General features: G+C 32.9%; 1 protein-coding gene across 2 annotated transcripts in view; it reads left to right on the forward strand.

Annotated features, from left to right (window-relative positions):
• Positions 1–4,735: 4,735 nt before the first annotated feature.
• Positions 4,736–26,415, forward strand: part of LOC128995304 (protein nervous wreck-like) — a 79,318-nt gene continuing 57,638 nt past the window's right edge. For both annotated transcript variants that reach the window (XM_054420279.1, XM_054420278.1), the window contains exons 1-7: positions 4,736–4,827; positions 18,998–19,095; positions 20,840–20,885; positions 21,856–21,941; positions 22,487–22,631; positions 23,149–23,285; positions 26,114–26,177. In XM_054420279.1, coding sequence (XP_054276254.1) covers positions 4,807–4,827; positions 18,998–19,095; positions 20,840–20,885; positions 21,856–21,941; positions 22,487–22,631; positions 23,149–23,285; positions 26,114–26,177 — 597 coding nt within the window. In that variant the 5' untranslated portion in view covers positions 4,736–4,806. The remainder of the gene's footprint in view (positions 4,828–18,997; positions 19,096–20,839; positions 20,886–21,855; positions 21,942–22,486; positions 22,632–23,148; positions 23,286–26,113; positions 26,178–26,415) is intronic.

The following is a 26,415-nucleotide window of genomic DNA, read 5'->3' on the forward strand; positions in this document are numbered from 1 at the left end:
TCACATTTATAACATTAGTAATAGTATAATATAGTCACACTTTCTTGTGGTTAGTAGTAAAGCATTATACAAATAATAATTCATAATTTTCGTCAAGTTGTACACTGTTATGATCACTTTACAAACTGTCACATTGTTCTCCAAGCTGGTAAAGTCCACAAGCTGTAGTACAAGGTAACCCATACTTTGTTGCAGGAGCATTGCAAATTCTTGCAGCCAGTAGAGTAGTTGCAGTGAACAAATCTTAAAAGAATCTCTGGAGCGGCACTTTGGGTCATCGAGTCGTTCTTATTGTTTATTTTTTCCCAGCAGAGCATCTCAACATTATTTTTTTGTATTAATAAAAAAAAACTCTTCAAATGAATAATAGTTCTTTTCTTTTTTTGGCAGTTGATTCACTAGATTTGTGAAATAATTTTGGTTTATTTTACTTTTAAATTTGGGAGGAAAATGATTCAAAAATTTTGATCCCATGAATGTTTCTTTTTTTTTAGTTTTTTCATAGAAGCTGAGATTGATAAATTTATATACATTTTATTTCTAGTTTCATATGAATGGACATTTTTTTCGAATTTCCCAATTGTGTTTTAAAATTCAGGGACAAATTCATAGATATATTTCTGACTTACTACCGCGAAATGGGGAGTTGCCTTCATAATAATTAATAATAATTTTAACCTTTACATACATTAGGCTCTCAAAATGGAAACTATAACAGGATTCGTAAGATTACAAAACAAATCTTCAATTTTAAACTAGAAAAGATGTGCAATGTTTGGCAGTATGATTTCAGCTCTGATTCGTCGTTCTCCGGGCTCAGGCCAAACCGTGTGCACGTTTCCATTTGTTATGTTGTGTTATTGATTTAATCATTATTTTACAATTGTATTTCATTGACACATCAAAACCATCTAATATACGACTCCAACGGAAGGAAAACCAAGATATAAAAAAAGAAACACTGTTAATTTTAAGTAACATAAAATTGATAATTTTAAAAACATATTTCGAGTATTTGTCTTTTTATATATGGTTTTTTATTGTAGTCTAGATTAGGGGCCATTGCCCCTACAGGCCACTAGTTATAGTACATATTTATTGATCAGACAGTCAAAATGTGTAGTTTTGAAAATTGATCTTTTACAGTTATCGTTTGTCTAAGTATAGCATGATTCTTATAGCATTTTTAGAGTTTCAGAACTGTATCTAAACTTTTTGGGCGTTCCTCCATAGATTGCCAGACCATAAGACAAAATATTTTTATTTTAGAATGTCCAGGTTACATTAGTGACACTGGCCTAAAAACATACTGTATAACCCTGAAGAAAGTTTTTGTATTATGATTTGTGTATATTTAAGATTTGTGTCTAGGTTAAGCCCAAAAATTGAGTATGCTTAAGATCTCCTATTTTTTTTACGGGGTAGAAATGGGATTTTCCCATTTTTCACTGTAAAAAGTTGCAATTTATTTCCAAAACATTTTGAAGAGATCATAAAACCAAATAATTTAGTATACAGAAGCGTTGTTGTATGCCTAACGGTTACGGAGAAAATAAAAAAAGTGTACATTTAAAATGACCATGTTATTCTTATGGAGAATAAATAATGTCTTAAAGCTTGCTTGTCTATGGAAATATTTTAGGGAAATTTGGAAATTTTGGCCATATTGAAAAAAAAACCCGATTTTCGAGACTCCGATTTTATTAGACTTTTAGTTTGGTATTATTTCACATACTTATTGGAAATGTAAACCATCAAAAAATCTTTTAAAGCAATTTTTTTTAAGATTAAGGGGTTTTATTTCATATCTTGACTAGACCAAATTTGATCTAAATAACTGTAAACATGAACAACAATACGATTGGAATCATATGAAGTAAAAAAAACATCTGATTAACAACAGTATTGCCAAAATAAACCTGTAAACATTATACATGTAATTATTTTTGTAATTAACTATTTGTGTTTTATTACTTAACTACAATTGAACGAGCGGAAGCGAATCCTGTGGAGTTTAAAAACAGCTGATTAACAACAGTATTACCAAAATATACCTGTTAACATTATACATATAATTTTTTTTATAAACTACTTGTGAACTATTACAAAATAAAAGAATTGAATGAGCGTAAAAAAAGTATTGAAACAAATTCTATTACTTGACTCAACACAGAATTCGCTTATGACAAATATGTGTGTGTTAGTATCTGTGGAGACGATACAGGCCACGATGAATTGTTATCCAAGCGTACCAACTAACAATTAAGATATGGTAATTTTCAGAATTCCCATAAGAATTACATAGTTTTTTTTATAACTATCCCACCACCACTTAAGATAATTTAATGATTAAGAATACTAAATTGCATATATTTTTTAAGGATTTACAACATAGGCGGTATAGCACAGACTAGGGATAAAAAGTTTTGTTCCCTATAGTGACCAAAGTTGAAATAAGTTATTTACTACTAACAACTTAAGACAGATTTTTACCTATTTTCAACCCCATACAACACGTTTGCTGTATATTATTTATCTTAAATCATGAATAGTTTATAGATAATACATACAGTTTCAAAGGTTTGTACCAAATTCGGTCTAAATTGGAGTTTCAGAAGAAAATTTACAGGGAAAATAGTAAGGTTTATTATTTTTTTAATTTTTGGACGCCATATTGGAAAAACCCAATTTCCGAGACTCCGATTTTATTAGACTTTTAGTATGTTATTTAACATACTTTTTGGAAATGAAAACCATCAAAAAACCTTTTAGAGCAATTTTTTTAAGGTTAAGGGTGTTTTTTTCATATCTTGACTAGACTATAGAATGGATAGCCCCCTTAGTTTTATGTTTGTTCCAAAGTTTTGTTATAAATGGTAGTACAAAATATGGATGCAGTATCTAACTCTTCCAAAGGATGCATCGACATCACTTAACACAATTAATTAAAGCTTTGTTTTATATACAATAGACAAAGCTTTATTGTACATAGCCTGAAACAGTAATTACAAAGTAATTTCCAAGCTGGTACATGTAAATTTAATATCCTAAAAAAATATCCTATTTCCTTAATCTAAGTTATACGACTACACTAACGGTGCAAAGCCAATAAACTTTATTTTCAGAATAGAAGCCTATGAATTTTTATTTTTCCTCCTTGGGCAAAGGGGGGGATTCCTCTTTTCTTAGGAAAATTCTGACAGGAACAATGCGAGGCCCTCCCACATCAAACAACCCATGCAAGTTCAGATTAACTCCAAGATCTAAAACCTAAAACATCTCGTAACCATCGGAGAAGTTATTTGCCAGTGTCGTCCATTTTTTAGGAAAATAATAATCGGAAAAGAAATAAGAAAAAAAGGAAATAGGAAAATTAAATTAAAAGACAGTGATCAATTTAACCTTTATTAGATTTCACCGTCTTCAGTTTTGTGAAGGGTAAGTTTCAACTTTCAACCCCCTAACCTTGATACACCACTGGTGACAATCGTGGTTAAGATCTTACAGATTTCTGTAAGACATCTAGATAAGGGAGCCAGGCATTGCTGAGGTTGTTCACTCACAAAAATACAGTCTACTTCATCCTACTCAACCTCTGTTTAACACCTACTACAAAAGTGGCAACGTCGCAGTCCCGGCCTATGGGAAAAGTTTGTGACACTAAAGTCATGTGGAGCGTCTGAGTAAAGCTAATGTGTACACGTTTGTTTTATGATGGCAATAGGCATAGCCATCTCTAGTATATAGTATTACTAGTATTATATACTATACTATATATATAGTATATATATATAGTATTACTAGAGACGGCTATGCAATAGGCCGTCAAAACGAATACGGCGTTGCCACTGTGTTAAGCGTGCCCTTTTATTTAGAGCAGGATATGGTAATAAAACGCCACATTTGGCAAGGAAGGAGACACGGCGGCTTAATCGTCTGATATGGTTATCTTCCGAGAGAATCAATTCAATAGGAAGGGCAATGCATAGTGAACACACAGTGTAATCTCAGTGCCTTTTTTGAGATGAGAAAGAATCACAATAATGACGTTCCTTAAAAAAAATTGCACTTTTATCTTTCAGTTCATCCTTTTAAACCCACCAGGAGTAAGATCCCAAACCCCACGGACATAACGAGTTGCACATTTTCTCTAGTACCATGGCCGTCTCTTCAGGAAATGTATATATAGTTAAGTTAACTTACTTTACTCTCTATAGAAGTTACTTAATTCAAAATTTCCAACTCATTCAAATCCAAATGACAAATGACAGTAACTATATTAAATATTTAATTCAAAAGGTGATTTGGGATTACGTTAAGAATGTTGTCATTGCTCAGTAGTTTTTTCCATTGACTTTATAAAGTAAATAGTTTACTCAATTTTTGGGGATCCTGTATTATGTGTTGTTCTCAGCTTTTCACAAGCGGGGTGTATAATCAATGCTACAGCTTTATAACGTGTTTATAACAGTATCTTGTTGTCCCTTAATCGAGTACGGTACATAAAAAAACAAAGGAACTTTAAGGTTAACATTGTAATGATGTATGGAAATGCACCACTAGCATAAAAATGCCCCGACATAATTTTACGTAATATATTTATTTACTATTGTACAAATCCATAATCTCTCTATTCATTTCGCTCTAGATGTCATAGAGTAATAACAGTGGAGTGGATATCGAACCCAATGGTCCCTTGATATGAAGGCGTGCGTCGTGCGGGGGTGAGAGAAGAGGGTGGAACAGCCTCAATCAATATGTTCGGTCGTGTTTGAGGGAGTGCAATATTCCGGTTGATGTGGGACCATGCAGCCGCCTCCGAGAAAAGTAAGTTTCTTTTCTATCCAGTTTGATTTCGCTGAAATTACCAACTGAAAAACTGAGAAATCTAGTTTTTACAGCTGTTTTTCTTTATCGTTCTATCTTTTTGACAATGGCAAGGAAACTAATGAAACTGTCAATGAAGGTTTGAAATCATAGATAAACCCTGTATTACTATTTGCTGTAGTTTCTTGTGTCATAAATAACTTTTATTATTGATAATTTCGAATTAGTATTTTTTTATCCCCCAATTAAATAAACTTTTGATGGTCGTACACAATTTCCAAATAATTTCTATTGCCTACTTAAACTTCTGCGCACGCTCTGTCCTTTTCTGCTGAAGCAAATTGGAAAATTGCTACTCTTCAGAGTAGTTAAATACATGTGAATATACACAAACTGTATTGAAATAAATTCAACCAATCCGATTACAAACGGTTTCGTTCCTAATTTTTCATTAATACGCGTTAGTTAGTGGGTGGACCTGATGAGAGCTGAGTGTTCGTTGACGGACTCGATCGGTTTTGAAAATCGTAAATTGATCGTATACCTACTGTAGGCAGAAAGAATGTTAGGTACTAATGATGGATCGATATTAGAGCACCAGCTGATATGTATGTCAACAAGATTTAACCTGATTTGTCGTGCCCCACCTTACTGGGTCAAAGGGCAATTGAGAGCTCTTCTAATAATTCTACCGCTTTGTAAAATAATAATAAGAAAAGTTTTATTTGACCTTGTTAAATTATTATTTTGCTGTAGAAGCTGGTCCAGCTGCATTTATTATAAATAACGCACGTCGCACACAATTTATACTATAAAATTAAGTAGCCCGGTGAACCATGATTGAAAAATTAAGCTTTTTCCAAAGTATATCTTGAAAATTTGATTGATACTAATTAAGTATCAAAGCTGTACTAATTAAGTATATCCCTTTTAAATTTAATATTATTACAAACGTCTAAAATAACACACTACTTCAAATTTTAAAAATCTTGTTAATTGTCAGCATAATTAATGTTCAAATTACTATAAAATAGAGTTAATAGTGAACTACTTAGTTTTGACATAATAAATAGATTCTCCGTGATTAATTTCTAACTATAACACAATAACGATAATTTTAATTAGTAGGTGTAATTCATTGGTACATTTCGATTACAGGTGCATTTTTCATGTTTGCACAAGAACGTGGTGGTACAAACCCTGGAAAATTACTTTTTATGATCGCATTGTTCAAGAGTATCTTTAAGTGAAAATACCTGGCCTGGGCTCATGTAATTATAAAACTTTACTGGTAGAATAATCATAGATGTTTTCTAGTGTATTTGTTTTCCACTTTGTGTCCAACATTTCTCCGTAACGCCTTTTACATGACACTCGATTATTATTTCCTTTACAACTACACATCTTTGTCAAAAAGTGAAAATATGTTTCTTACATAAATCATAAATCATAAATCTTTATTGGTCATTAAATAACATATGTTACAATAGACCTCGTTAACAAAAAAAAGGGTCATAGATTCTAGATAGTATAACATGGTCTATAACATGGAATCTTCACTAAACTTAAATATAACAAAGACACCAAGAAAATAAAAGCTAAAATCATTTGAAAGACACAGAACTATATATATGAAACAAAAGTGAGGTACTTAAACAAGCGTTTGAAAGACTAGGTAACAGTTGACTAGGGACTAAGTAAGAACTAGATAACAATTTTACCATTACAATTGTATTCTGCAAAAAATTCATCTAAACTGTAAAAAGGGTGGTCAGCAAGCCAAACCATCAACCTTTGTTTCAGCCGAGTACAAGGAATGTCAAGCATTTCACTTGCAAAACAATTCACTATCTTCACTGATATACTAGCAAAACTTTGCTGTACTGTTGTTAGTCTGGTGTAGGGCCTATCCAAAGCAGATCTTCCCCTTGTGTAATATGAGTGAACATTATTTCTTGAGCTAAAGAAATGTGAATTTTGTTTTACAAAAATAACACACTCTAATATATACAAATTTACAGTTGTCAGGATACCTGTTGCTTTAAAAAGAGGTTTACAATGGTCCCTCAACCCTGAATTGGTCAACAGTCTTACAGCCTTTTTTTGAAGCTTTAAAATTATTAGAATGTGGGTGGAGTTACCCCACAGTAACAGACCATACTTTAACAGACTTTGAAAAAAAGCAAAATACGCATATCTAACATACAAAGGAGGAACAAAATCTCTTAGACGTCTAATTAAAAATAAAACTCTTGACAATTTCTTACTTAAGTTATATAAATGGGTTGACCAGCTTAAATCACTATCCAAATCTATGCCTAATAAATTTACACTTGATGAAAAATTCTTTTCTTCCTCAGGTGTGCGACCTAACCTAAAAACAATAGTTTGAGTCTTTTCAGGATTCATAAAAAACCCATTGACACTGAACCAGTTCCTAGCTTCATTGAGGGAAAGTTTGGACAGCACCATGAGTTCACCAAAGGTACCTTGACTATTTAAGAAAGTGGAGTCATCCGCATAAATCACAGAAGTACAGGACATACATTTATCCAAATCATTAATATATTTCCAAAAGTGGGGGTTTTGACTTATTTTATTTGTAGTTTAAATAACATAAATACAAGCTTTAATTAAAATATAAATATTACTTACAGTCAACCAACTGCAGTTATTGAAGTATAAAGAAGTGTTTAGATAAAATAAAACTATATAATCATAAACAATAACTCGTCCTCTAGTTATATAGCCAAACAGCTAAGCACAAATCATGAAATTAAATCTAAAATAATGCAAACAAAATTTCGTCAACACTAGCGCCCAGTGTGGTGTACATGAACTAGACATGAAAAACGAGCTTCAAAATTTACAATGGGATGGGAAGAGTGTACTTGTGTTGGTTTGTCGTCTATGGTAATATCATAGATAAAACCATAACTAGTTCATTATTAGATTTCTCATCCTTATGGGACAGCTGAAGCCAATTTTATTGATAGTTCTGTCCGGTTTTCTGTAGATGTCTTGTTTTGTTTACAATTTGTTCCTATTATTTTAGTGTTAATTTCTCATTATTTGTGTCTCACTGTTTGGTTATATAGCTAGTGGACGAGTTATTGTTTATGATTAGATAGATTTATTTGGTTAAACGAGTTTTTAAATTACTGAAATAACAAGAAACAAAATGTGAACAAATCACGACATCTACAGAAAACCGGACAGAACTAACAGAAAATTGGCTTCAGCTGTTCCATAAGGTTGTGAAATCTACTAAGGGACTATGTTTTATCTATTGGTGTTCCCAGTTTTATACAGTAAAATACTATAGTTTTTGACGAAACAATAAACGGCATATTGAGAAATTTTGTATGCCAGTTTGCCAATTAAATTTTTAGATTTCAAAATAATCCTTAATTTTCTATAGTGAACTTAGATCGCTTGTAAAAAAATGTATAACCAGTGCCACTACCTAGCACAGATATAAAGTCAATGCTATCACTAAGCTCTATAATCAATGCTATCGGTCTAATTCAACGAAAAGCTGAATGCTGGATATTTACAGTAAATAAACAGCTGTTTTAGTTTTCTACTTCCACTCCACTCCACTCATTGTATATTTTGCAACATTTCTCATTGTTTTGTTTGCGTTTTTTTTGTTATTGTTTAAATGTTTATGTTTTGTTTTGAAAATGTAAAGTGCAAAGTGCTCTAAGGAGAAAGAGAGTTAAAAGTTAATGCTACCACAGTTTTTATTACAGTAATTCTTTGTTTTTAATTCGTAAAACTATTGTTTTATTGACTTATGTTTTTGCAACTCTGCCGATTTACAACTTACATCGGTAACTGTCCATCGTTTCTGGGTCTGGGTAAATGTGGTAAATATGACCTCTACCTTTACAGCAAGCTATCTTGTGGCTATCTTGTTTAGGTGTAGAAAAGTAGTGTAATAAGGTATAATGAGGATGTATTCAGTTTGCTAGGAAACAAACAAACTTGCTTGTTTTATTTTTTTTGGTTATAATCTACATCTTTCTAAACTTTTTATGACTTATGCATTTAATCCATAAGTAGGCCTAATACAAGTCACTCTAGAACTTGTTACAGTACCAAGTAAGCTAGCTAACTTAACCATTTTATTCACCTAACTTATTCTAGCCTAATTGGTATTTCTTTATAAAATCATTACTAAGTTAAGTTATTCAAGTTTTCGAGTACACTTCCATATCTGTTGGCACAAACAACCAATGAGTAATATTGGTTTTTCGATTGTTTAATTCGATATATCGTTTGGTTATTAGTTAAGTTAGGTTAACCTTACTTAACTAACCAGACGATATATCGAATAATTGGTATATCGATCGATATTTTTATTCGGTTGTTTGTGCCAACAGATATGGAAGTGTACCCAAGTTTTCATGTTTGAGTTAAGTTTTAAGTTATATCTGCCTAAATTGGAAGAGCTGTGAAGGCTATTAAATGTATTTTGTATCCATGAAAGATGCCTTTTAAAATATAATTTTAACCAATGGAGAAATTAAGCTAGTTTAGCTTATGCCACGGCCTATCTAACTTATAGCCTATATTTAATTATGTAGGGCGATTCTTTGCGTAAGTAAACATTGTGGGTGACTGAGAAGTCATAGAACGATGGGAGAGGGCTTAAATTAAAGGCCTCTATCCCGTGATAGTGGGAAAACTAGTGAAAATCCTAAAATATTACCTATAACAAAATTAGATATAACGTAAGTAATGTGCCCCACAAGAATAGTATTAGAGCCATTTAGGCCTACAGGTAGTTTTTGTTTAGGCTACTTCAATAGGCCTACAGCTGATCATGATTTAATACCAAGCCAGCATGCAATATTAATATTTGCATCATCACTTATTTGCCAGTCTACAATGTACTCTATCTAACTACAATATAAAACTAGTTCACCTGTTTCTCAAATTCGAGCAATTGCAAAATATTAAAGGCTTTTAAAACGAATAACAGTCACAATTTCCGTTGACTTAAAAGAGTCAACTCAAAGATAATGTAATCCAGTGTTTCCCAACCAGTGTGCCGCGGCCACTGGTGTGCCAGTAGGCCTCTGTAGGTGTGCCGCGAAATTTTAAGTAGTTAAACAATTTTTGATCAAGAAAGAAACTTTTAATAAACTTACGTCAAGCACAAGTTTCCCACTAGAACTGAAAATAGGGTTTATTTAATATTTCTCACTCATTATTGGTAAATTCATACAACATTTTAATCAAGCTCAATGTTTTATTATTATTTAAAACTTTCCACATAATAAACACTAAATAATGTAGGCTACATATGTTGGATAAAAAATGTGAGTTTTATGTTTTTTACCTTGGTAAACCCACCTTTATATTATAAACACATATATATTTACTAGTAAAAAATAGGTTATACGGAGTAAGATGTAATCGAAAAAAAAAGATTTTTTTATGCACTTACTAAATGTAATTTTAACCAATGATATTTTGTAGACAAGTGTGCCGTGACTCCAAAGTGGTTCTAGTTAGTGTGCCCTGAACGGAAAAAGGTTGGGAAACACTGATATAATCAATCACTCCACTCCAGTTATCAAAACTGAAAACGAACTCACTCTGAAAACGAACATTCTTGTATGTATCATGTGTTTACTATGAACAGCTATAATTAATACAAATTATTCGTCTGTTTAACCCTCCAAGTGTCCATAGTTTAGGCCTTAATGTCCACCTATTTTTGGCGCATTTGCAAGGTTTTATTAAAACGGATCTGAGAAGCTTAAAACAATGTTAATTCTAATGTTCTATATACCATTTTGTTTGGAAAATCATGGGCTTCAATATGATATATAAAACATAAGGAACATTTTTTCAAAAAAAAAAATTTTTAGGTAAAAAAAATATAATTTCGAAAATTTTCAAAAAAAAAAATAAGTTTGCGCTCAATGAAATTGTATAAATTATAGGCCTATAAATATTTGAAAATAGCCACTTTGTTCTAAATTTTATGAGGATTACAAATATATAATAATATAAGGAAGTATATTTGCAAATAAATAAGTTATGGGCAAAAAACTGATTTCAGTACATAGCGTTTAGCTAAGAATGCATAGCCTAACCATAGCTAGGAATCTGGCTGATAATTTACATCAATATCACTACCTACTTCTTCAGGATCATCAACCAGCACTTCAAAACCACTTAAATCTTCTTATAATGCACCACGTATATCACTACTTTTGATTTTTAACACTAAAACAATGATAAACGTAATAAAACACATCGGTCATCGGTCCGGGGGAACCTAGCTGTTTACAAATACACGCACGTCAGCTGTCTGCTACAATATTTTCGGAACTAAAATGAATAGCGCTTAGAGACAGACCTCTGGAGAAAGCTTAGAATATTACGGAAAGAACGATACCTAACTCGATCCAGTTCAATCCGATTCAGTCAGTCATAGAGCCTTCGCCGTAAACGATGTCTGCGTGTCGAAAAATCGACAAGTAACACTACACAAAGTGTGCTGCTTGTCGAATTTTCGTCAAGTAACACTGGGAGGGTTAGTAGCCTAAACAAAATCTTTTCTTCATAAGAAATACATTGGGATTTTGATGGCCTGTGGGGCAAAGCCCGAAGACTTTTATTACCGGTACAGGAATTTGTGAAAGGGGCCATCTACACAAAAAATACTTAGGCCTAATTTTGACACCTGGTTTGTAAAAATCCGTCAATTATTAACGGAGGAGTAGTGTTTTGTAGAAATCGCCTTCACGTATTATATATAAGGACTAGGGATAACGTTACCTATAATTCAGTCTTCTCATTATGTCTTAAAATGTTGAAATCAATAATTTTACTATGCAATTTTCAAATGTTTGTTTTAAAGTAAATTAGTTAAGCATATATGATAAGTAGTAGAATCATGGCAGATTGCTCAAGTCAAAGGAGTTGAACTTAGAATGGTTGAAAAATAATGAAGTTACCGGTACAAATATTTTAACTGAAAATTTGGGGGTAGCGGAATTGTATCCCCCTGGAATTTTACCCCCTGAGCAAAACTAGTGTCACAAACCAGGGGGTAAAATTCCGGCCGCAAACTTTTGAGTTGCACAACGTATATTTTCACGGTTGAGAATTTAATCCGAACACATCAAATTATCAAACCTATAGTGTACGGGTACCTCAAAATTGCATATGTACAATAAGATTTCAAGTCTTCCTTTTTAACTCAGTTAATGTTGTAAAAGATAAAGCAAGGCTCAGCAACGAATCAGATTCTTAGTTTCTGTCAAGTTTATATTAAATCTATCTGTTAAACAAAAATACTAAATGATTGTTTTATTTTCATGGTTTTTGATAATGACTAGGCTAATAAAACATTGATTGAATAAGAAATTGATGATAAAGAATTTTAGTTGAAACTATGTTGCAGTGGATTTAATTTTTTAATACCTATATATGTTTAAAAAGTAGAACATCTATTTGTTTTTACCTACTAAAAATGAAAAGTAATTTAAAGATAAATTATCCCTGGTAAGAAATCTAACAAAACAAGGGTAGTGTTGTTGATGACTTGGATCAGAGGGGTGACTTGTGACTTGGATTTTTAAAATAAATCTACTCAGGTTGTAATAATGCATCAATCAAAATAGGAAAGGAGCCGGGACTTCTTAGTTTTCCTGCCAGCCAGTCTCAGTCAGTGCTGTTGGTCGGGTTATGTGTTGTAGGCCTACATGTTTAAATGTTTTTATTCGTTTATTTATTTTGGTGTCATAATGTAAATATTTTCGTATTTGAAGTAACATGTTGACGAGTCCAAATTGGATAATGTTTCTGTAACCACTTGAGAATGCCATATATGGCGAAACATATGTAGTGGACTTCAAACACTAGCTACATTTGAACTGCAAGACGAGGTATGTAAAGTTTAGTCTAAAATCTAAAGAGTTAAATAATTACTAGTCAGGACTATAGGAGAACACATCCCAAGGTTATCACGGAGGTGTAAAGTTTCATACATAGTCAGTTTGGCGATAGTGGGCTGAAGGGTCTAATGTTTCAAAGGAAACCTTAGGAAGTGCAATTGTATACCGAGCTCCATGTCTTTAGCTCTAAGAGTCAGTCTTTGTAGAGTAACCCCCTATAATTAGTTTAGGAGTGTAACTTCGGTTGTTTCGAGGTAGTTTTTGTTGTAATGTTTGTGTCTATTGGCAGACTTGAAAATTGTGGTTGGAAATGGGATGCCTTCAATCCATGTTTAAAATGTAGGTCTAACTAGAATGTTTACTGTTCCTCCTCGGAGGTCTTAAAATGACCTTAAATGGCTCTTAACATACAAATAAAATGTGTGATATCTACTGAAGGGGCCATGTTATTCTATTGAAGAATATCTTGGGGAAAATAGGCCATACAACTTTGACGACCACAGTGCAGCTGGGCTTCCAATGGGAGATAAAAAAATACCTTCCACAAAGTAGTAGGCCTATTAACTTTGAGCAGCGAAAAAATTATACATCCAGTAGTAAGCCTAGGAAGATAAAAATATTGAAAGTATTTTTATCAAACCAACTTTAAAATGATTAATCAAAATTTAAGTTCAGCTATCCATAGAAACTTTATGAAAGAAACTAATTGAAAATTTACCCTAATCTATTTTTATTTTTACCCACTGTCTATAAAAGCCTTTGTTTAAGGAGCATAAAGTATTAACCGTCTTTGTATATATTGGATTGTTGAATGTAGTCTATATCTCTGAAATAATTTGGATGATTTCCCTACAAACGAATCTGTACATTACCACAACACCACCTGGGCAGCACTCTTTTCTCAGAATAAATCTGTGTAATTTTAAGACTACTATTATGAGTTTGGGAAAAAAGCTTTCAACTTGCTGCCAAGAAATATAAAAAATGTCTGAATTCTAAGTCTTTCAAGAACACCATAGTAGCAGTGGCGTTGCTTGGTTAAATTCCAGGGGGGGGAGAAGCCTCAAATTTCCCAACTGCCTAACATAGATTTCCCAACTATTTTTTTTTTTAAATCAATTTTGTACCGGTACTATTTTTAAAAATCTACAAATTATTATACTACACTGCAGTAACATTCAATTCAGTATTTATAAACTCGCATTAACAAAACATATCTAGTTTTACATCCTATACAAAATTACTCAATTTCTAAAACTTCTACCAATTCATAATGAAATTTTATGACTTCAAAAAGCTTGAACAAGTAATGTTTCGAATCCAAAAAACTTTAAAAACCATTGTGGTAGCAGACGTAGCAGTGTAAAATTTTAGTGATATAAAATAAGCCTCAGAGTACAAATTAGTGGGTATAGAAAATATATTTTATTACAAAATAATGAAATTAAAATACTTTTAGAAGTTAAGATCAACATTTTAACTTTCATAAAACTTATAGTACGTTGTGTACAGGGCTATATATGGCAAAAAGCTGCACTTTTTGATTGAGATATGGCACTTTCAGTGGTCATAGCTGATACCAAAAGGGAACTTTTCAGATAGGGAGCCACTTCAAATTCCGTGTAGGACACCAAAATGGCGGCCATTAAAGATGGCCGACATATGCCCTAGTACTGTTGCACAATATTCGTTGTATCTCAGCTTCTAATGGTCTGATTTCAATAATTATTTTTTTATATTAAAGCTGTTTTGTAGAGAAAACTTTTTTATATTTGACATTTAACTGTAAAACCTAAGCGTTCTGCAGAATCTTTATAAAAACTAAAAAGAAATAATATTTTATGAAAGTTTTGGTCCGTAACATTAAAGTTGTGCTAAGAACTCGTCTTAAAATGAAAAAGGGACATGTAAAGCATTAAGTAAATAAAAAAGAGATAGTAGGCTTTAGAAAAATCACATATTTTACTACAGTATGAAGCAGGAATTAAAAGGAGGTAACAAACTATTATGATAAAAAAAAAACAAGGAAGAGTCTACATGTAAATTGAGTGCTTCTCTATAATTTCGGATCACGTAGTCATCTTATTCATCTTAGTTATAGATACAAAGTCGACACCCGGAGCAGTTCTTGCAAAGTAGCGTGCATGGAACATTAGCCTTCTAACAGGAGCATCTTGTTGGCATTCAGTGGAACTACACTTAACTAATTCTATGCAGGCTCCCATAATTGGAGGAAGAGAACACCAAACAGTCTGACATAATTGGAGGAAGAGAAGACCAAACAGGTGTCCACTCCTCAGCAACCCTGGTCCATATCCCATCCGTCTGGCTCTGGAGTGTTTCCTTCACTGAGCATGCTCGACCCCAAACCTGGACTGCCCTGATGCTGATTGAAGGCAGTGCTGCCTTAGTGCCTCTCTAGTTGGGGGTAGACTTTGTAAATCACGATTCTTTGAGTAAAGAGAAACTTTCTAATACCATTAACTGAGAAATCATCAGCATCTTTGTAGTAAAGCAAGAAGATAAAATTCTCCAGGACTTGTAAAGTCTTGTCATAAATTGACTCTTGTGGTAGACAGATTGCATGAAAGGCTGTAGTAGCTTCAGGAAATGATTTCCACACCGTCCAATCTGTCATTTTTCCTTTCATTGCAAATTATAAAGTCACATCTGATCCTGTGAATGCATGAAATCCTCTCAATGCAACGGCTTTGAGCTCAGCCATACCATAGACAATTTTTTTGTTGTCCATCCCCATACTCTCAAATATTGCATTAATATTTATAAATCTTTAACTCTTCCCAGCACCGAAGAGAACCCACATCTCCTGAAGTCCAGGAGTTTTGAGGATGTGGAAAAAAGATATTGCTAAAACAACCATCAGTAAGTTATCTGCTGTAAAAATAAAGACATTTTTGCTCCATGTTCGACACTGTCTTTGGCGTGGTGGAAAGTCCTGCCGTCAGCTTCTTCCTGTTGCTTGCATTCGACTGCATCAATTGAAGATTCATCAGGCCGAGCCACACGAATAATGTCATCGATCTCAGTGATGATAACAATGTGTCCTTTGAAAATTGGAAAGTGCACGTTCTCCAAGTAACTTGAAGATTTCTGTTTAACACGTTGGGTGCTGATGACGGGAATTCCCGCAATTGCTTAACATTGAAATAAATGCAACTTTTATGTTCAAACATGTCGACATCACAAATAGTGTTAATTTTGATCGTAGCGGAGGAAATCGCTCCAATTGATTGGTAGCATATTTCCTTATGTCACTTGCTGACGAATACCAACGCCTCTCTTATTTCGAACACCTTTCTTGGGACAGGCTTTTGAGTAAGTATCCCATGAAATATGTATTCTATTTACATGGAACCTCTCAGCATAATTGAAAATTATGTTTTTGAATTCCGAACTGCAGTATTCTCCAAAGGTGCGTGATGTTTTTGGTGGAATAGCATGTACTAGTGCTGCTCCATCGAAAATAATTGTATCCCCAAATCCTTCAAATTGTGGTTGGTCAACGGTTTCTTCAAGGATTTTCAATAGCTGAGATTTTGACATAAGAACGTCATTTGAAGAAAGCGATGATGGTGCACTAGTATTTTTCGTGTTGAAAAAAGTTTTCCAAATCCAACCTTCTGTTATGGCTTACAATAAAAGCCCTAGAAAATAGTTCAACATCATTTTTTATGTCAGTAGGCCTAATATTGGGGTGAGAACTGTTTTTGGTTCAACATTGGTCCAATTTTTTTTAATAGGAGCAAATACACTTACATTTGTCAGTTGACTGTTAGAGACACGAAGAAAGCGAAATGCCACAATAATCATAGTTTAAGCAATTTAACTATTGACATTTCTAACAGAATGAAACAAATGGTATGAAATAGAAACACCCCCCCCCCCCCTGCAGAAAACCTGCAGAATAAGCGAATTTCAACTTGTCTGATTACATTTTCACTCAAATGTTCCATAAATAAGACATATTTATCCCAATTTAAAAATAACATTAGATTTAACGAGTACTTAGGTTTGCTTCTACGGGGAAAGTAAATAGTGTTTTTTGACCAAACGTTAGTAGCATTGGATTAAATAAATAAATTTTACCAATTTAATCAGCATAAACAAGTAAACTACAACAGTGTAAATTTACTCCATAAGAATAACATGGAATTTTTTTAATTTACGCTTGTTTTTAATTTTCTCTATAGCCGTTAGGCATACAACAGTGCTTCAGTATACTAAATTATTTATTTTTTTAAGCTCTACAAAATAATGGTTTGGAAAGAAATTGCAAAATGTTATGTGTTTAGGTTCGAGAATGGTAAAAACAGATTTTTACCCCATAAAACCCCATAATTCGCCGTTCTTATGGTCTGGTCATGCTGGTTCGAAAACTTGTTTAGAATAAATGTAGGTATACGTGTTTATACCAAATTTCATAAAAATCTGACTATTTTTAGCACATTTTTAATGTTACGGACCAAAACTTATTTCTTATATTATTTCTTTTTAGTTTTTATAAAGATTCTGCAGAACGCTTAGGTTTTACAGTTAAATGTAAAATATAAAAAAGTTTTCTCTACAAAACAGCTTTAATATAAAAAAAATAATTATTGAAATCAGACCATTAGAAGCTGAGATACAACAAATATTGTGCAACAGTACTAGGGCATATGGCGGCCATCTTTAATGGCCGCCATTTTGGTGTCCTACACGGAATTTGAAGTGGCTCCCTATCTGAAAAGTTCCCTTTTGGTATCAGCTATGACCACTGAAAGTGCCATATCTCAATCAAAAAGTGCAGCTTTTTTTTGTATACACACCGTACTATTACAGCTAGGGTAGGCCTAAACAAGTTTGTAATGATGAAATATTAATATCAGTGTTGTGAATAATATTACTCTAGCCTAGAAAGGAATAAACCTAAAGTAAGACTCGTATAAAATAAAAACGTTCAACTTGGTTGATAATAAACTTATACATACAATAAAAATGTTAACCTTCATCTTCATCAAACTAGAACTTAGACAAAAATCAAACTTAGAGTGAAAGTCAAACATCAAATTTTAGGTTATGTTTTGTCCACGTAGATCTGTTTCAGAGTGATTAGTTGATTCATTTTTGTAAATCCTTAATTAGGAGTGTTAAATAACTTGTGTAGATTTTTAAAATATATTCAGAGAATAAATATTCCATTTAGTTTATTAAAAAATAAGAGTTTTAAAGGTAATACCGATACACAAAACCTATGTTTAATGTTATTTTAATCTGCTTATTAGCAAGTACTCCGGTCAGTTAGCCTGCTCCAAATACCACAAAAAAGGTATAAAATATATTTCATGTGACTGACGTGAAAAATATTTTTGAATTTCTTGTAAACACTAACAAACAACATAATTGAACAGAAGAGCTACATTGCTTGCACTTTCAAAATTCAAACTTGCAGACGAATCATTCAGAATAATCAACACAGGACAGGATCAAGGTACCCAACATGCGTCCAATAAGGAACAAAATTTCTCGTAAACGAAATTCCAACAAGCTTTACCGCTAATTGATTATTGATTTCTTAAAATAAGGCGTGTTTAGCCATGGTTTAGCCTTGTTTAATCAAAGTTAAATTAAATCAAAGAAGCGTCAAGTTTATTTGTCCAAGTCAAAGAAATTTTTCCCTTTGATGGATTTTTGCAAATATTTAAATTTTGTTTAGTTTAAAAATATATTTTTCTTGTATCCGACTTCCCAACTGTCCCAACTCATGGCAAGGAAATTCCCAACTTTTCTCTTTCCCAGATTCTAGGGGGGGGAGGCTCCCCCCCCTACCCCCCCCAAGGCGACGCCCCTGCATAGTAGCAATGTTATGACCTAGTTTAGCTGTATTTAATGTTGATGCATTTTTAGATAGTTTAATTTCATTAAAATAGTTTTAAAACTTTTACCATAGATAATATTTAAGATATTCTTTGTACGTTTGATGGTGTTATACAATGTATTTTGTTTTGGCAATAATCAATTTGATTTGAACATTCTAAGCCTATAATGGATAATGAGAGTTGAGTGATGTTTTTGCTTTAATGGATATTTGAGTATCTTATAATGTACGGTACGTTGATGTCAATAACCAAGATAATATTAGCCTACCTACTATAAAATTGGACTCCATGTTAAAAAATAATGTAACTACTACTATTATAAATAAGTTAATTAGTTAAGTTAATTCGTTAAAATATTGTTTTTTGTTTCAGGGCAACTATGCAAAGTTCCTTAAGAATCTGCATACAGAGCAGCTTGCTAAGCTTCAACTTAAAAACCAAAATGAATGTGAACTTCTTGAAGATATTAGGTGAGTATTATAATTTTAAAATTTAACAATTAATTGCAAGACTAGATTGATTACTAGGTGAATAAATACTGGTAATTAAGTATAGGAAATCTAGACTTACAAAATTTCAGCAGATCAGGGGCCAAAGAACATGAATTGAAATCAAACAATTTTACAGATAGATTCCTCTTTTAAGTAGGTTACATCTCCACTTAAATATGCTTCCAGCTGTCTTAACGAAATTGGTAAGTCCAAACATTACAAATAATCTCCAAAATTACCTATATCATAAAAATCCATTAAACATGCAGTAGTACATTTTGAACTAAAGATATATTATGTCATTTACACATGTAGAATTGGGTCAATTAACTTGTTTGAGGATATACTTGAAATATCAAGAATGTGTCCAATTTATTTTTTCAGACAGTAAAATATTTGCTTCATAATAAGAGATTGTGTCTCTATCCATTGTTTCTGGTCTTTGATGTGTTTTTTTGTTCCCAAACTCCATCTAGGGGTATACAAATCTCTTCCATACAAATGATAATACCTCTGATGTAGCTAAGCAGAGGAGGTGCTGGTTTTTATTAAATGAGTTTAGTACATGCTCGAAACTTGTGAATAAGTTACAGGGTACATATTCTCTAGTTTAATACCTTGTTCACAGTATTTATTGTTGCATTACATTCTCATCTTATAGGACTACTCCGTTCACAAAATATAGGCGATTTGAGGAGGAGCCATTCCACCCCCTCCTCCTCGCCCTAACTTTGAAACAACAGCCGACAGCTGATCAGCTGATATTAAGCCTACATTAAGCTTCAAAAAGTGGTGGGGGAACCCAAGAAACCTTCCAATTAAACCGCCTAAATTTTGTGAACAGACTATATTGAAAGTTACCCTTACCAATCTACAGTTATTGAAATCAATCACATCACAGGACACTTAAGTATACCTAATCAACACAAGTTTTTTGTGTGGTTTATAGTGTTAGAGCATTATACAGCTGTGTGATATTACCGCGGTATGAAACAAACGTATATCAACCCCTTGAAAAGCTAAAATGGTAGGGTGAAGAGGGTTGTATTCAGCATATTAACTGGTTGAGCTCACTACAATAGAATGTAGGCTACAATACACTAGAAATGAAAATGTACTGGGATCTGGAACTTTTATGGATTTTCTAACTACTAAAAAGGCCCTAATACTTGAAAGAGTCATATATTTGGACTTTAAATGCCAGTAGTGTTTCTATTAAATGTAAATTTACCTTAAATTCATTGTTCAGACATGTCCTTAATTTTTGTTTTAAAGCTTTAGCACAAGAACCTATAATTTTTATATTTTATTTGTGTAAAAAATACAACTTTTCTGTCATAGCCTATACATTTCCATTTTGCAAATTGTTCAAGTTTAAAAAAGAATAGTGATTGTATTTCAAACAAACAGAAATCATCATTTACTAAATAGAGTCAACGCACATTTATTATTAAGAGTAATTTATTACGCCTCTCAACAATACCATATTAAACAGAGGATTCCAAACAAAGTTTATCATGGAGCTATTAATAATAACTTTATTTAATAAACCTACCCTCTGTCATTTTGATATTTACTAATTAATTGGTCAAGAGAAAGAGTGTTGCATTGTTGTGTGTTAATGATGTGTATATTAGTATTTTTACTTACAAGATTTATTTTCAATAAAGTGGACAACTTGTTAGGTTATTGTATATAACTGATAAGCTACGTTTTCTTTCAGGAATTTTATAATCAAACGCTCACAAATAGAAAAATCTTACTCCGAGGTAAGTGCTGTAAAAAATTATTTATATTTTTATGTAAATAAAACTAAGAACTTAATTACCGGTAGCTAAAATTATGCTAAAAAAATCTATTTTCCCAAACGTAGCTACAGGCCAATTTTTCCTATATTGACCTTGTTATAAATGAATGGGTCCACTCCATATGCTTTAAACGTTTTTAGGTGGAGCAACTAATTTATTTTATCATCTATCTATCTATATACAATCCAATGTATGTTTGTTTGTTTGTTTGTTCTTTATGGACTCCGAAACCACTTGACAGATTGTAATGAAACTTTCAGGCCTTATTAGGCATTATTCAAGGATGGTTTGTGTGAAGTTTGGTGCAGATCCGTCAAAGGGCTCCGCCTCAGTGGCTCTGAAGTTTCCCATGTTAACCTTATGAGTACTCATATTTAAATCGAACTAAATAATCTTAACAGCTGGTTCAACTAAACAATTTGATTCTGTGATGTTCAATAGCATTAAAAAGTTAAAAGGTTTACCAACACGGTGCAGCACTATTATTTGTTTAAAAGTATGACAACAGCTAATTTGCAACCAAAAGGTGAGTGAGCGTAGCGAACAAACTTCAACCTGGAGGCAAGTTAGCGTAGCGAACGAGCTAACCTGAAGGCAAGTGAGCGCAGCGAATGAGCTTCAACCTAAAGGTGAGTGAGCGTAGCGAACAAACTTTAACCAGGATCACGTCCTGGTTAAAGTTCGTTGAGCCATACGAACGAGCTCATCTTGAAAATGAACGTGCATATTACATAAAACCACATTGGGACAGGACGACGTCTGTCGGGCCAGCTAGTATTTTATTTTTATAAAAGCCAACCGATTTTACTGGGCTATAATTAATGCATACTAATACCGTGCTTTTTGAAAACATTTATACACATGATGATGAATCTTTAATGTTTTAAGATACATAATAATATGTTGTACAAACAGAGCTTTGTTCTTTCAGGCACTTCTGAAGATTTCTTCAGCATTCTTAAACAAGAAAATACCCAATATTCCTGATATCAAGACAGAAGGGTCAGAAGAAAAATGGTAATGTTGAAATTCCTAATAATTTTACATAATTTTTAGAGGTGTGCACCCTAGAAACATTAATGTAAAGAAAGAATATAGAGGTCGTACGGAACGAGGTGAAGCTTGGAGGGGAATAGTGGTGTGGCGGGGGAAGTTTCGCTATGCGAGGCGACGATCGGCTCGTCTCCTACCCCCACCATGGATTTCCCCGCTTTAGAACGTTCCCACCGAAAATCTCAGGCTTCACCTCGTTCCGCACGACCTCTACTTTATGGATGCCATAGCCGAATTCTGTTTTGCTAGATACAAATAGGCCTATAATCTAAAAATGCTAGATTTAAAGTCCCACATGTTGACACTAAATAGCATTACTTACTTCTTCATAGGATTGCTGATGTATGCATAACACAGTTCTGTTTAGAACACATACTAATCATTAAACAACAGTTACAAGGTACTTAATATGTCACAATTTCTTTTGCGTAATATTCACTTTATCATGGACAAATTTTGTAAATCTATTATGTTATGTTTAGGTTTTGAACCCTAAAACATTGTTCCAGGAACATGTGGAATGTTTGGCGAACTGTGCTGGAAGAAAACGAGAAGCTCGCACGAGCTCGTCTAGCCGCTGTCGAGGTCTTCTCTCAGCACGTGGCAGACGATGCGAAGATCCTGAGAAATCACAAAATCATCAGTGCTAAAAAGGTAGGTAAAAGTTTTACAACCTAAATACACAATACAAATCCTTAGCTTAAGAGTTAACCTGAGTCCCGAACCCACATCTAGATAATATATCAACACTTACAAATAGCATAGAGATCAGGGTTAAAGGGTCAAGTCTTTAGTATTATTCAGGAAATATTGAGAATTGATTTTGATTTTAAGATCATTTTAGCATCATCTCAGAGGAACATTTGAAGAAAAAAGAGTGCATAGAGTTGGTGTTAAGCAAGGTCATGGGTTTGTATGTGACAGGGATTGACTGGTCTAGGGGTAAAGTGCCAGACCCGGGTCTAGTAGCAAAGTGTCAGACCTGGGTCTAGTGGTAAAGTGTCAGACCCGGGTCTAGTAGTAAAGTGCCAGACCCGACTCTAGAAGTAAAGTGCCAGACCCAAATGTTCAAACGTACCGGAAGCTGTAGGTCACATAAAAATGAGAACTAGATATATATCTTTCATATTAGGGAATCTTTGTATGACAGTTTTGTATTTGTTTGATCTAGACCGTAGATCAGTTGGCAACCGTACAGAAAGAGCTGCAAGCATGTGTCCTAGATATTGATAAAACAAAAAAGCTCTACTTTGATGAAGAACACAGTGCTCATGATGTACGGGATAAAGCAAAGGATATTGAAGAAAAGTGAGTAAATAAATGTGCCACCTTTACTTTCTTCCTTAATGTTTTAGTACCTTTAGAGGAAGTATTATTTTTTAACTATTTTTTTTTTATTTAGATTTTTGGTACACCTGAGTCTAAAAGTGGTCCTAACATTGTCTGTATTTTCATGAAATTTAGTAGACGAGGGGACCCGGCACATTTTAATAAGGCTCAAAACATGTTTAGGAGGCAAAACAAATCCAACGAAATACCCTTTTACCTATAAAAAATTATGTTTGTTTAAGACAGTTAGGTGAATAAAACTACTATTTTAGAATAAATTAAATTTGAGTGATTTACCATCGTCAATTAGGTTCCTACTATTATCAAAAGTAGTCGATTTAAAATTCATGTTCTTATAACTGTTTCATCTCTTGTTTTTCTAATCTGTCTGTGGTTAAACATTCAACTGAAGGATTAGCTGTTAAAATTACAATTCACATTTCAAAATGTTGTAAAGAAAGTTGGTTAGCATCACTGGACTGGATCCATCAAAGCTATCTCTAGAAATAAATCAAACACTAGGGCGACAAAGCCCTAAAGGGAATCACCCTTTTAGTTACCATTCATCACTCGTCTAGACAATAAGCTAAAATGACACATCAGTTGTAAAAAAAGAAAAATGGATGACACAGAGGAAACTCTTGCTGTGTTATAGATAATTACAAAACTACTATATATCTGGGTTCAATTTTGTCTTTGAAGGGTCAATTACCCTATAAAAACAGATTTTAAAAACAGCTCTAACAAGTTTGATTAGGTGTTTTTTCAAAGTTTACAGAAACTTTCCCTACAAACAATATTTATATTTGTAACACGATGGTACAAAAGTTATTACAGTTAATGATTATATGAAATTTCTTGAAGTAGTTTTATAATACATAGATTAGATGATATATCCATTGTTCGATATGTTGAAACTGTTGTTATTTTTTAATTGACATTTTAATTTATTTTCTTTGTAAATGTGTTTTGAAATCCCGTTTTATTCCACAACTGCGGTAAAATATATTTAAAATGTGTTTTTCGCTGAGGGGGAAAAGGTAAGTGACAGATTTTGAAACCGTTTATTTAATGACAGCACGTATATTTTGTAAATGCACGTATGTTTACAGAAGAACAAAATCATCTTATTGCTCATTCACACTTGACTGCTTATCTACACAATTTATTAATGAGTGAAGTAAATTTGTTGTATTAGAATCATGATTGACAGGTGTATTGATTTTCATTGGACGAAAAGTTGTGTGGATTAAACCCCTTTTACTGCTAGTGAAGCTTCCCAACAACTATTCTTAATGAATAATTTTACTACTGAGTGGAAACGATACTTGTACATTGGTTTGACTATCAACAAAACTCTTGTTCTTTAAAGGTTGATTTAAATATACTCAGTCGGGACCCTTGGTTTATAGACCACTTGTGTAGAGTAATTTATCTTTAACTAAGTCCCATTCAACGTTCTGCTTTGTTCTATGGTTCTGCATTAGTTTCAACCATGATTGTTACATCTTCTAAAGAAGGCCATCCTTATCTATTTTGCTGAGGATGCGGAAATTTCGTAGGTATTCTTTTTGTGGCCTTACAATTTTAATTCCGATTGATTTCTACCTCATGGAAGGAATTGTCTATTTCCACTATTGGCCAATTTGTGACCATAAACATGATCTCAGCAAACATAATCCACACTATTAGACATACCAAAGACATCTTTGACTTTTTAGATATTAAAACATCCCTGCCATCTTCAGACTTTAATGAAGCTTTGTGCATCATTGACTGGAAAATCACTTTTTAAAGCTTCCAATCTTCCATAAATAACTATTTAATCAAGGAAGTATTTTTACAATACAGGGGAGGTCTTACAAAGACTGTTAAAAGGAAATGCTATATTGAGTGGTGTCAGTTTTCAAAACTGTAAATCATTGTAATGTAAAGGTAGTTTTTGTTTTAAAAAATACTCTACATTGGAAATTTCTTTGTGTTATGTAGACTGGATTTGCAATAGAGATTTGAAATCAAATTTCATAGATTTGAAATAGTTTTGAGACCCTAAACATGTTGTTTGGAGCCTTAAATGAGTTGGATCAAGTGAGGAGGAATTTGTAGATAACCCACAGTCTTTCTAATCCTACTGCTTTTATAGTACTGGCTACGCAAACACTGAATTTCCCTCTGTTTCGATGTAGACACAGTATTATTCTGGATGGTCTAATCACAAAGTTGAACGTATTGGCAAAGTATATGAAATCAAGGATGTTGTATATGGCGAGTAAGATTTTTAACAAGATAAATCCAAAACTCAAAATTGAAGATCATTATAGTTTCATTGAAAGCAGCTTTACACACTTTTTTCTCATGAAACTTACCATTGTCTAAGTCAATTGTTAAAAGACGAGCAACTGGAGCAAGTGATTTACTTTTAACATTGTAAATATTGGTTGGATAAATCGAATGCACAAAATTTTTTTATTTTTCCTATTTCTTTGACTTTTTTATGAATTGACTTAACTGGTTACGCTTTTTTATGCTTCAAATGCCTTTCAGCCATTCTGACAATGTACTTATGTAGTACGTGCTTTGACAATGCCACGTCTTGTATCATAGCTTCGCTTTTATTGAAAAACTATGTTACAATAAAGATTTATTGATTTAGATCTATGGACGATGCTGCTGGGATAGTATGGATCAAATTATGGAAAACAAATTCATGTGATGAAGATCATTCTATATGTATTTTCAAAGTAATTTATTTAAATCAATCATCAAATAAAATCTTAAATGTACTGGCATTTTGTTCTTTTTTACAGGTTGAAGAAGAAGAAAGGTTCATTTTTCCAATCGATAACTTCACTTCAAAAAAACAGTGCAAAGGTATCTTTACTATCAAAATATAGCTACTTTAAAAAAAAAAAAAACAAGCCAAACGAATTGTAATGAGTTTAAACCTTTTAGCTGACATTGAGGGTTCATACACAGTTGCTTTGAAAACTTAAACCAGGTTTAAACTGAAATCTCTCTTGCAAATACAGTAGACTCCCTCTTATACGGACGGACACATTTTAACCGGACATCGGTTTAACCGGACTACACTCGGCGGAAATGACATCTC

The sequence above is a fragment of the Macrosteles quadrilineatus genome, unplaced genomic scaffold (assembly GCF_028750875.1).
Source record: "Macrosteles quadrilineatus isolate MER2022 unplaced genomic scaffold, UCM_ALF_1.0 Scaffold_5__1_contigs__length_97177068, whole genome shotgun sequence".
NCBI lineage: Eukaryota > Metazoa > Arthropoda > Insecta > Hemiptera > Cicadellidae > Macrosteles > Macrosteles quadrilineatus.